General features: G+C 41.9%; 1 protein-coding gene across 1 annotated transcript in view; it reads left to right on the top strand.

Annotated features, from left to right (window-relative positions):
* Positions 1-12531, top strand: part of fras1 (Fraser extracellular matrix complex subunit 1) — a 402098-nt gene that overhangs the window by 328537 nt on the left and 61030 nt on the right. The window contains exons 35-40 of the mRNA XM_049578302.1: positions 1764-1895; positions 2176-2304; positions 3526-3773; positions 4521-4672; positions 6272-6434; positions 11426-11558. Of these exons, the coding sequence (XP_049434259.1) occupies positions 1764-1895; positions 2176-2304; positions 3526-3773; positions 4521-4672; positions 6272-6434; positions 11426-11558 (957 nt within the window). The remainder of the gene's footprint in view (positions 1-1763; positions 1896-2175; positions 2305-3525; positions 3774-4520; positions 4673-6271; positions 6435-11425; positions 11559-12531) is intronic.

The raw sequence follows: 12531 nt of genomic DNA, 5'->3' as shown, positions 1-12531 counted from the left end.
TATAAAGTGCCACTGCACTTTGCCTCAATCCTCAACAGAAGCTGGGAAATTAGTGTTTATGGGTGTTCAGAGAAGTCACCAAAGTGCTTTTCGCTTTAGTGTAGGCCTTGAGGCGCACACACACACACACACACACACACACACACACACACACACACACACACACACACAAGCGTGGTAGTCTCTGATGCTTTTATCCTCCATCCATCCTGCTTCACTTCTGTTATTAAGAGGAAACTAAAGATGGCTTTTGTTCGCGGCCAGTAGAAAGTGCAACAACAGTCAATTACTCATTGCTCAGTTACCCGAGTCCTTCTGAGGTACTTGTACTTAACTTGAGCATTTACAGTTTGTGTAAGGTTATATTTCAACTCCACATCCCAGAGGGGAATGTTGTATTGAAATAATCTGTCAGCTGATTGGCTGACCATTTAAATTATTAAGTAAAGTCAGTCCTTAGGAAAAGATGCCAAACATTCTCTAGTTTCTTAAATGAAAGAAATTGCTGCTTCTCCTTGCTATCACATTAAAATGTCTTATTTTTTAGTATTGGCCTGCTGGTCCACTTTGAGCTCTGGGAAATGTAATGGACAGAACAAAAAGACATGAACGTGCAAATAGGCAGACAGAAAGAAAGAAATGAAAAGCATAACCTGTTAGTTAGTTTTCTTACATTTCGTGGACCAAACTATTAACTGATTCTTTAAAAAAGCAAGTGAAAGATTAAGTGACATTAATGCAAAACTCATTAGCTGCAGCCCCACTACACAAATGGCCACTGATGGTTACTGTGCAGATCAAAATTTTGCCTGTACATCCTGTGCAGTGTTTATTTATGCTGAGTTAAACTAGTTAACTCTACTTGGACCAGTTCCCTCAAGGCGTCCTTGAGAACTACACGTACGTTTGAGCAACCTGAAAACAAAATAACACTGTGCCAGCGTTAGCTCAGGGCTTCAAAATGATGCTTTAAACCTTAATTTTTCTTGCTCTCCACAACCTTTCGACTTTGTCTCTCATAACTTTTGGTAATTTTTCTATAATAAGCATCACAGTGAAAATCCACATTTCGCTGTTAAGACACACTTCTGTTAATATTTATTCAAAAAGAAAAGAAAATATTTTTAAACTCATTAATTTCCTTTTCTGAACCAAACTTTTTAATTTTTCACCACAAGAAATCAGGACAATGCACAAACGTTTGAAAAATGAGCTAATAAATCACATCTTTCTATATGTGATAATTGGCTTGTTGTAATGTCTTGGTTAGTTGTTCTTTTTTATGTTATTTTGTTTTGTTTGTCTGGTTTTGTTTTGTTTTGTTTTTTAGATCATGTGTAGAAGGCACAAGGGGAGCCACGAAAGCAGAAAAGCATTTAATGAGTGTAACGAAATTCTACCTGAATCCCTGATAAATTGTTTCAGCAGTTTGCTTAATTGATTCATGGAGATATTTTAATCACGGCTTCTGCAATTGTATTTTTTGTTATTTCTCTTATTAACAATCTTGTGTTAAGCGTGTGGTCTCAAGGAAGCTGATTAGGTTTTTTCCCCAGTTATATCCTTATAAATATTCGTTAGTCAAGGAGCTGGGGAGATAATTAGCATCAGAGGTGTGTGTGTGTGTGTGTGTGTGTGTGTTTTAGTAAGTCTTTGCTTATCTGATTAATTCCCTTATTTTTCTTTGTGTGCGTGTGTGTGTGTGTTTCTCTGTTTTGCGTGTTCGCTCTCATTGTTTCCTTTGTCCTGTATCTGTGTTTCAGTGTCAGACGGTGAACACACCACTCCTGAGCTGGACTTTGCCGTCCTGCTGCTGTCGAACCATCAGCAGCCGCCGGTGTTTCAGGTTCTGGACCCGCTGCTGGAGGTCAGCCTGGGAGGACAGGCCACCATAGGTAAGAGAAAACACACACACAAATACACATTTCTGAGCAGACAGCCTTGTGGTGAAGGGGTCCAGTAAGTGATGAAGTGGTCTGTGTGAGGTAATGAGCTCTGAAGTACGACCCTGGTGAGCAACAATTCTGAAGAAAGAGCCATGTGTGTGTGTGTGTGTGTGTGTGTGTTTACAGTCTGGTACAGACAGTTAATTTTCTCCTTCTCTTGCTTCATCTCTCTTAACACGTCTTTCCTCTTGCTTTGTGTGTGTGTGTGTGTGTGTGTGTGTGTGTGTAGGCGGTCAGCAGCTGGCAGTGAGCGACGCTGACACAGCTCCAGATGAGCTGGAGTTTGAGCTGGTGGAGGCTCCCGTCCACGGAGAGCTGATTAAGACCGACGGAAACACACACACCAGCATGACCAATGGTGAGATGATAGACACATACAGACAAATGGAAAGTTGGTAATGTCACAGCTACTGACTGACCACGTAACAAGTAGGCAAATATCAGGAATCTGCTGTCACTATTTCCTCCAGCTGTTCTGGTAGATTTTGACCATTTAAGGATGTTAAAGGTTTATGATTCTGTTTGTTTTAGAAAACACAAAACCTTTAATTACTACAAGCTCCGTGTGATGCAAATAAACATGCTGTACGAGTGGCAACATTCACAGATTATTGTGGTACTCATAAAACAACAAACAGATTGGTATGTTTATATGTATCTACATCCTCTTGCTGCTCTCTCCTCCACTGTCTGAACTTCATTCAGCAGTGTCAGACAAGGATGCTCATCTACATCTTCCTCTTTTTAAAACCTGCCCACTTACACATTGTCAATAGCTCAATATTTCCTCAACGATCTGTTTTTTCACTACATTTTCACATCATTCATTTATAGCTCATTTAGTGGAGGTCCACTGAATAGATGAAGCAGCGTAGCAGAGCTCATCACATCTTCTTAAATCTGCAAATAATTCAAAATGCAGTTGCATATCAACAGCACACGCCCACATCATGATGTTATATAGGTCAACGTATTTTTATTACTGAAGATATAATACTCATAGTTGGAGTTTAACTGTAAGGTGTGCAAAATGACAGCAAGCAGCTTGGAAGGCTCAGATTTATGGAAGATTCTTTTGGGCCTCTAAACATCGGTTACTCTCAGGGTTTTGTCCTTATTCACTCATAAAACTTGTACTTATTTTGTAGTTATGAAGTTGTCCATCACTATAAAATCTTGAGTCACAGACTGATGAACACACTCAGTAGTTCTCAAAAAACTTAGCAGTAACATGGAAAACTTCGTAGTTACACAAAAAATGCAATCGTCACACAGACAAATTGGAAGACATACAGAACACTTAGTAGTCACTCAGAAAATTCAGTAGTCACACTCGAAACTCAGTAGTCACACAGAATATTTAGTAGTCGCTCAGAAAATTCAGTGGTCACACTAAAACTTAGTAGTCACTCAGAAAACTATTGTCACACAAAAAAACTCCATAGTCACACAGAAAATTCAGTAGTCACACAGAAAACTTAGTAGTTATGCAGAATAACAAACAGGGACTCTAGCCAACAGTCAAACTGGAGACACACAAGCACACACACCTCAGCTCACACCTTCTCCATTCCCTCAGGTGACACCTTCACCTTCAGCGACATCACACGCAACGTTCTGCTCTACCAACACGCTGGCCTCAACACCCAGGACGATGGCATCACCTTCTCCGTTAGCGACGGCATCTCCATGGCGACCACAGTGGTGCAGGTGGCAGTGCTGGGCGCCGGGGGCGACGGGCCGCAACGGGACCCGGCAGCCACTTTGTCACTGGAAGTGGGCGAGAAGAGCAGCACTGTGATCAGGCGCTCGCACCTGGCTTACACTGTGAGTGAACGGAAATCGATTATAGCTATAAATGTATAGAGTTTTCTTTTTGTTCAAAAATATATTTTTCATAGTCTTTACATTTCTTTTCGTAGAAAGTTACAACAGTATGTCAGGTTTTATTTTGGAGAAAATGCTAGTGAATGCAAGATTAGCATTAGACAGCACTGAATGTCTTTGACAAAGAAAAATATAAGTATGTGTCCTAAATATATCAGATTATATGTAATTGCTTTCAGAATGTTTTTCCATAATATTAAAAAAAACAACAACACATTTCTCATTTTACATGTAATATATGTCACTTTCTTTTAGCAGGAAGCAAAGCAAAGCCTGTGTGTGCGCTTAGCACTCTGAAATGTAAAATATATACCATTTAACTACATTATACCTTATATATTGCTTAACCTGGAGCATCTGCAAATGCGTTTTACATTAGCAGTATAATATTAACATATAAATCAGGCAGTGAGCTGTTATTGGCAATTAGTGTTTTCCTTATCCATTAAAATTTCAAACCCTGAAAAAGAGGCAGCTGTTATTTAAAGGTTTGTCTTGTTTACTGTCCAGCTGTAGACTGTTGGTGTTCTTATCTAATGTATTTGTTATTTCTCCGTGAGAAGATAAATTTGGGATCACAGTAAAAAGTTTTAAGGCTGTAGAACTTGTGTTCCTCAACATGTGGGGCAAAGGCAGAATAATATTCGACACATCCGTACCACAGTGACAGTGTTTTGTCTCTCGCAGGACGACACGTCCCCAGACGACCAGATTCAGATCCAGTTGGTGTCGGTGCCGATGTATGGCATCCTGACCCGGAGCCAGTCCCAGCAGGAGCACCAGGAGCTGAGGGAGTACTCCTCCTTCTCCATGGAGGACATCAACAAGCACAGGATCAGGTAGGAGGGACAACAGACAGTCCGTTGGTACATCCATGATGCAGAATGAATTCATACAATCCTGAAAAGTGCTTCATATCAAAACCAAATATGACCCCAGGAACATTTTCTGATTTCCACCAATGTCAGCCTGATGTTTTGCTCTATTTTGGCTTTAATTGATACTCGTCTCTTGGTAAATATTCCTCTTTTTTAGTTGACAAGAGAAATAATTCTGATGTGATCTGGAAATATTTCACTCAGCTTCAAAGGCGAGAGTCTCTAAAGACTTGCAATGAAAAGTGCCCAAAAGAATATCCTTGGTTTCAGTGCAGGGTTTTAGTTTCCCATGATGGTTTAAATGCTACTTCAGAGGCTTGTAAAAGCAGAATATCAGCATAAAACCTGAAGCTATTAACCAAAAATGACTTTCAAAAACCCTCAGTCGTTTCCAGAAGCAGTCGTTGTATAAGCAATAAAGGTTCATGAGGGTCCATGGGAGAGAGGAGAGTGAATTAGCACCTTTTTTAGTCCTTCAGTAAGAAAAAAAAATGCTCAGCGTTCTGTTAACAGCTCCCTCATGATGACAACTTTTCAGCAACCATGAATGTGGTTCCCAGTTTGTTTTGGGACTTCATTATCACCCTGACCTGCAGACATATTGAGTTTTAAAAAGTTTTTCAGAGGAGTGTAGAATCCTTCAACAAAATATAAAACATGAAAACCACTTAGATTAAAGTGAAGAGCAGAAAAGAGTGATATGTTTTTGACAAGATGTGTGGGCCTCTAATAAAGAGGCTCTTTTAAAGGAAAAAGTCTGGTGTTGGATCCTCTCTGTAAGAGATAAAAAAAGGGCTTCGATGGTTCTTCTTGCTGCAGTCGTAGTTGTGATCAATTTCTCTGATTGCAGCCTGAGTCGGTGGGGATCGTTTCCCCCTCAGCATCACAGCAGAGGAGGAAGTTGTAATAGCTCGCTGAGACATTTTGTTTTCCTTCAATCTAACGTTTCTCCTTACGAGACAAGAGCTTTACAAATATTACCGAAACCCAGTAAGAAAACAAATGAATTAGCAGGGAATCATTTAGTATCCTTCCTCCACATTGCATTCAGTGGCTCAGCCTGTTGGCATAAGCAACACCAATTAGCATCACTCTGATATTACCTGCAAGAGGTACTGAGGCCCCACACGAGGAGCGCTAAGATGAAATATAAATATTCACATGCTAACTGCTTCATTTCCATAATGCAGGCCCTGATTAGCTTTAGCGCAGGACGATCCTCGGGGGGCAATCTTCAAATCGCCTGTATTAGTTTTGTCTCTGCGGTGCTGGCTCGTACAAACAAGAGCCGGGAATTGTTTTATGAGAATTAAATGGGATTAGAGGAGAGTATGCTGGTATGGATTTCAATTTTATTTGAGCTTCGCAGAGATTAGCAGCTGCATCGCTTTGGGAGGGCTAATGCAAAGCTTTCCCAAGTCCTCTTATCAGGCCAGGATTAGACACATAAACAGATATTTATGTATTCATTAAAACACAGTTATTGTATCAAACAAATTAGTTATTAAACAACATGCAGTTAATGTCAATGATTCTGTTATCAAACCTCTCCATCACCAGGTACATCACTTCCTTAGAGACGGGCAGCCAGCCAGTCACAGACATCTTCCACTTTGTTGTGTATGACGGAGACAACAATCGCCTTGACAACCAGATGTGCACCATCACCATCACCTCCACGCCCAGACAGCCGCCGGTGGTCACAGTCCGCAGTGGCATCAAGGTAGTCACACACTTACATACAGTGTACACACACATGAGCAGAACAAGGCTGCACTCACACACACACACACACAGGCCCAATTCTAAAATGATCCTAATATATAAAAGATTACAGTTTTATGGATGATACAGTACACAAACAGTCTTGTACACACAAACTGCACACTGTTATTTCCTCTCCATTACCCTGCCTGCTCATAAGAGACTGAAATCCTCAAACACTCTTTAGAGGGGTTTTTTTTAAAGCAGCTGCAGGATTCAGAAACAGTCATTAACGAGACAAATGAAGCAGAGGAAACCATCGCACACTGTCACACTCTGTCCCTCAGAAAGCCTCAGACCAACCCTGCTACTGAGAGTGGTGAAATGTTATTCAAGAGCTATACTTAAGTACAAATTTGTGGCCCTAATACTTGAGCCTTTTCATGTCACTTTCTACTTCTACTCTACATTTCAGAGGTGAATATTGTACTTTTTGCTCCACTATATTTATCTGACAGCTTTAGGTACTTTACAAATTAATATTTTTGCGCACAAAACATACAAAGAGCTCATAAAATATGATATTTCGCACTAAATTAAACTACCCAACAGTTTATACCAGTGCAGAGGAAATGGATAGTTGATTAATCAATTAGTTGTTTGACACAAAATTTTTATTTAAGTCATTTTTCATGTAAAATATTTCATGACTCCAGCTTCTTAAATAAAGATTTGCCACTTTTCCTTTTAATAATTATATTATTGTGGTTTACAGTCTTAGTTGAACAAAACAAACATTGTGAAGGTGTCACTTCGGGCTCTGCGTCAATGTCACACCAGTTCTGTCACAGAGGATATTTTTAATGCGTTGAGTACTTTCATACATAATGTTTTAAAGTTTATTTTAAGTACAAACTTTTACTTTTTTTTTTTACAATCTGGTGGTGGTAAGTAAATGGTCCAAATACACTGCTCAAAAAAATTAAGGGAACACTTAAATCACATATCAGATCTTGATGAACGAATTATTCAAGTTAAAAATATTTACTAAAGTACATTGTGTAATTTATTGAGAACAAAATGACGTAACAGCAGTCAATGGAAACTAAAATCATCAGCCCACTGAGAGCTGGTTTCATAATCACACCGAAATTTGAAGTAAAAAAACTGAAATCACAGGCTGATCCAACTTGTGTGAATTTTTTGATGTGTGTGTTTTTTATGTGTTTTTTATGTGACTCAGTAGTGTGTACGGCCTCCCCGTGTCTGTACGCATACCCGACAACATCTGGACATGCTCCTGATGAGTCGGCGGATGGTGTCCTGGGGGGTCTCCTCCCAATGCCCCGCTGGCGGACCTGCCAATTCTGGTGTTCTCTGGTGAATGCCAGTCGAGCTGCACGGTGCTGGGCTGTGAGCACAGGTCCCACTAGAGGACATGGGGCCCTCATGCCACCTTCATGGTCTGTTTCTGACAGTGTGGTCAGAAACATGCACACCAGTAGCCTGCTGTAGGTCATTTTGCAGGGCTCTGGCAGTGCTCCTCCTGTTCCTCCTCACACAAAGGAGCAGATACAGGTCCTGCTGCTGGGTTGATGCTCTTCTACAGCCCTGTCCAGCTGATTGCGACCAAAGCAGCTGAAACTGATTCACAATCACTTGTGCTTCCTGAATGGACACATTGATATCCCTGAAGTTTAACTGACATGGTGTTAAACTGTGAAGATGAGCAGTGTAGTTCCTCCAATATCTCTGTGCTTAAGGGTTTGCATTCTCTTTTTTTATCAGGGAGAGAGCATCTTAAAAGAAAGTGATCACAGAAAAGCATCCTCATAGTCTAAGATGGACTGTCTGTTTGATACATCACACAACTGTTACTCTTCTCAGCTAAATACTGGGACTCCCCTCTTCCTCTCGCTCATCAAATATCCATCAGATGCTTCAGTTAACCAATCCCACTAACTTATCTCTCCTCCATCATCGCCTTCTTTTCTTTGGGCAGTTAAAGAATATGAAATATGTCTTGGAGGGAGCACAAGAACACACTCTGAGAGAGCTGTGTAGGGCACATGGTGGAGGAGGGTAAAGATGATGTCAGAGCTAATGAGGGTTACACTGGTTCACACTGCAGAGCCACCCTCAGGGATGAATACTGTATTAGCACTGCAGAACCGCCCCTCCTAGGAGATATAAAGTAAGTTCTCAGAGGTCTCTACTTTAAAACATCTGCTTCAGTTAGCTGGGAGGCTTTTCTTTTATGTAAGAATGATCTCACAACAAGAGCACAAAGTGGAACTTCTCCAGTGGTTACAGTATTATTTGTTTTGTGACACTGAAAGGAACATTATATAGGTGGAAGCAACTCCCAGAGAACAAACCTCTAGCAGCACTTAATCATTTGCTAACTTTCTTGGCCTGTCTAATTTCCTCTTAGGATTCAGAATGAAGTCTCAAAATTGTATGTTTTATCATTTTTGTACAGCCAAAACGACCTCCTCTCAGAAGGTTGCGTGTTCAAATCAAATCAGGGTCACCAGGGCGCCATGGTTATGCAGTGGTTAGCATTGACGCCTCACAGCAAGAGGGTTCCTGGCGTGAAGGGTTCAAACCCCAGGGTGGGGAGCCCTTCTCTGCAGAGTCACCATGTTCTCCCCGTGTCAGCGTGGGTTTCCTCCAGGTGCTCCAGCTTCCTCCCACAGTCCAAAGACATGCAGGTTAACTGGTGACTCTAAATTGTCCGTAGGTGTGAATGTGAGTGTGAATGGTTGTCTGTCTCTATGTGTCAGCCCTGTGATAGTCTGGTGACCTGTCCAGGACCCCTAAAAGGATAAGCGGTTAAGGACATTTCATGAATGAATAAAAAGAAAAGCCAAGATCATGATCAGAACTAGCATCTTAGCAGTAAAGTCAGGAGTTGAGATATTCTGATGATTCTGAAATGAATAAATGAACTCTAATCAGATAAAAATCTGGAGTGGAAATAGGAGTTGGTGTTATTGTATGAGATGGGAAGAAATTAGGGATATATACCAATATGTAACAACTTATTTGACCAATGGCCGATCTGTAGTGGAATTAACATCATACTATACATGCATACTCTTATCATGATGGCCCACCAGCATACACACACTCCGTAACCGCTTATCCAGTTAGGGGTCACGGGGGCTGGAGCCTATCCCAGCTGACACTGGGCGAGAGGCAGGGTACACCCTGGACAGGTCACCAGACTATCACAGGGCTGACACATAGAGACAGACAACCATTCACACTCACATTCACACCTACGGACAATTTAGAGTCACCAATTAACCTGCATGTCTTTGGACTGTGGGAGGAAGCTGGAGCACCTGGAGGAAACCCACGCTGACATGAACTCCACACAGAAAGGCTTCCCCAGCCTGGGTTTGAACCAGGAACCCTCTTGCTGTGAGGTGACAATAGGCCCGTTTCCACCGCAGGAACTTCGGGGTAATTTTACGGGGCTGGGGCCGTTGGTGCCTGTCTCCACCGCAGGAACCACCCCCGAAGGACAGAGTTCCAGAACTTTTACAGTAGTTCAGTCCATAGGGACTTGGGTTGGGAACCGGAGGGTCGCCTGTTCAAGTCCCCATCCGGACCAAATGTGGAGCGTGGACTGGTGGCTGGAGAGGTGCCAGTTCTCCTCCTGGGCACTGCCGGGGTGCCCTTGAGCAAGGCACTGAACCCCCCAACTGCTCGGGGTGCCTGATCATGGCAGTCCCCTCACTCTGACATCTCTCCACTTTGTGCATGTATAGGTCCTGTTTGTGCATGTGTGTGTATGTGGGACCTGCGTGATAATGATAACAGAGTGAAAAAATTGAATTTCCCCTCAGGGGGATTAATAAAGTATATAAAATAAAAAATCCAAGTAGGTACTCAGAACTGACCTGAAAAACTCCTGGGTGGGACTTGGGGTTTACTTGGTGCTGATTGGATATATTCAAGGAGGGATGTGACATCAACAGAAAGCGACAAAATAGCTGGCATTTTTAGAACTCAGCAGACGAGGAGTCGCATTTTTAAAAGGAGTTGTAAGAAGAAAAGCAAGAAAGAGACACGCCAGAAACCCTTCTTACTTCTGCTTCATACTTCTGCTTCTTCTTCTTTGTTGTTCTTCTTTGTTTGTTTCTTTGCCACGTCGCCCCGGTCAAAATGGTCGCGGAACGATTACATCACATCCAGAACCTGGTAACTTTACAGGAACCTTCCTCCTACTCCGCCCTCTCAGTGGGGACACGGCAGTTGAGGGGGTCGAGCGAGAGGACGTTCCTGTAAAGTTCCTGCCCCCCAAATAGTACCAGGAACTTCTTCAGTGGAAACGGCCTAATGCTAACCACTGTACCACCGGGCTGAAATACAATGCTTTTCAGGGTATGTAATCATTAATTGTGCAAAATAAGAAAAAGCATGTTGGCCGGTTCTGATCGTTCATTTGATAGCCGATATCGGCTGACACCAATGACGTGCCGACGTTATCGCGCATCTCTAGAAGATGTGTATAGTAACCAACAGATACAGTTCTTGCAAGCAGTCATTGAAACATGTGAGCAAAAATCTTTTAACTGAATCCTGGCTCTGGTTGTGTCTGGGTATTTATTCAGCTGTTGGACCCCTTATTTCATTGCCTATTCTTGTTGTAAACACCTTTAATTTAGTGCAGCCTGGCTGTGCTGCATCTTCTCTGATCACTCCCTAACACTAAGTTCGAGCAGAACTAAGTTTGCTGTGTTCCTATTACAGTTAAAACCAGCTAATGTGTAAAAGAAAAAAACATTGAGAGTTGTTAGTTTGGACTCTTTCTTCTGATGAGGTGGGGGAAATAAGAGGCCTAACGTGTTTTCTTATATCCAACGGTCTGGCTATTTAGATTCTCACCTTTACTTCGTTGTGATAAATGAACCCCACACTGTCAACAACATGTCGATGTGACAAATGATCTGCAGAGGAAAAAGACATCAGGACTTATTTTAGTATTTTGTTGTTTAGGTCCAGGAAGGCGGCCGAGTGCAGCTATCTACTAATCACATCATTGTGTCAGACCTGGACACGCCCAGGAAGGACCTGCTGATTTGGCTCGTCAGTCCTCCAAAGTACGGCTTCATCGAAAACACCAACAGAGGTGAGACTTTGTGTTTGTGTCTATCAGCATTGTGAGGTTCAGAGTATGGACAGTGTTTTCTTTCCTTCTTTATGAGGCTTGTGTAAGGTTTCAAATTAGAACATGAACTAAACATACTGTACACACATGAGCACATGTGACACACTGCTACTTCTATGTGCATGTACACAGTCACACCTGCATCACCCTGAATAATTTTCACATTTCTATTGATGTCACACTTGTATGCACACAATCCTGCACTGAATTCCCTGCAGTGCCGCTGCCATCTGTCACAGCTTGATTATGTTGTGGGTTAGCACTGCCAGATAGTCGGCTACAGATGGAGCCATTGTTGAAGGCCCAATTCTGACTGCATGCTTGCTCAACCGCCGCTGTACTTTTCTTCTGTCCCTCAGAGGAACTGTTTGGAAAAATGAAAGAGGTGACATGAGTTGAAAAGGAACTGATCCCCTCTGGGAACATGTATCATTGTGAGAGCAGACTGGAAATCAGAGATCAAATAAAACACTTGGATGTGGAGAGAAAAGGCAAATAAAACCCACAAGATGCGTATAGTTGAGTAATTAAGTTGAAGATAATAGTGGAGGTAATGGCATATGTAGCTCATCTATCATTTTGATTATTGTTTAGAGTTTAACGATTCACATATATAGTATGGTCACCCATATGGGCTACATGTAGGCTGTACATCTGCACTATTAACCAGCCACGTTTTTAGTATGTGAAGATCACAACAACAAAATATTGTCTCAAAATGACACTCAAAAGTTCAGAAGATGTTTTTGCATTAAAGGGGCTCTCCCCACAAGTTCATTGGGTCAAGGAGGGTCTAACAAAAGATGCTTTTGATTTGCATCATGGGAAATGTAGGATCCATTGCGATTGGGGTTTGACCTTTACTTGAGACTAACATTGTTTTTCCACACTCATGTGCTAGCTTGACTTGACTTGGTTTGACTCGGCACGTCAG

The sequence above is a fragment of the Epinephelus fuscoguttatus genome, linkage group LG6 (assembly GCF_011397635.1).
Source record: "Epinephelus fuscoguttatus linkage group LG6, E.fuscoguttatus.final_Chr_v1".
Classification (NCBI taxonomy): Eukaryota; Metazoa; Chordata; class Actinopteri; order Perciformes; family Serranidae; genus Epinephelus; species Epinephelus fuscoguttatus.
This window is presented reverse-complemented; position numbering and strand designations above follow the sequence as displayed.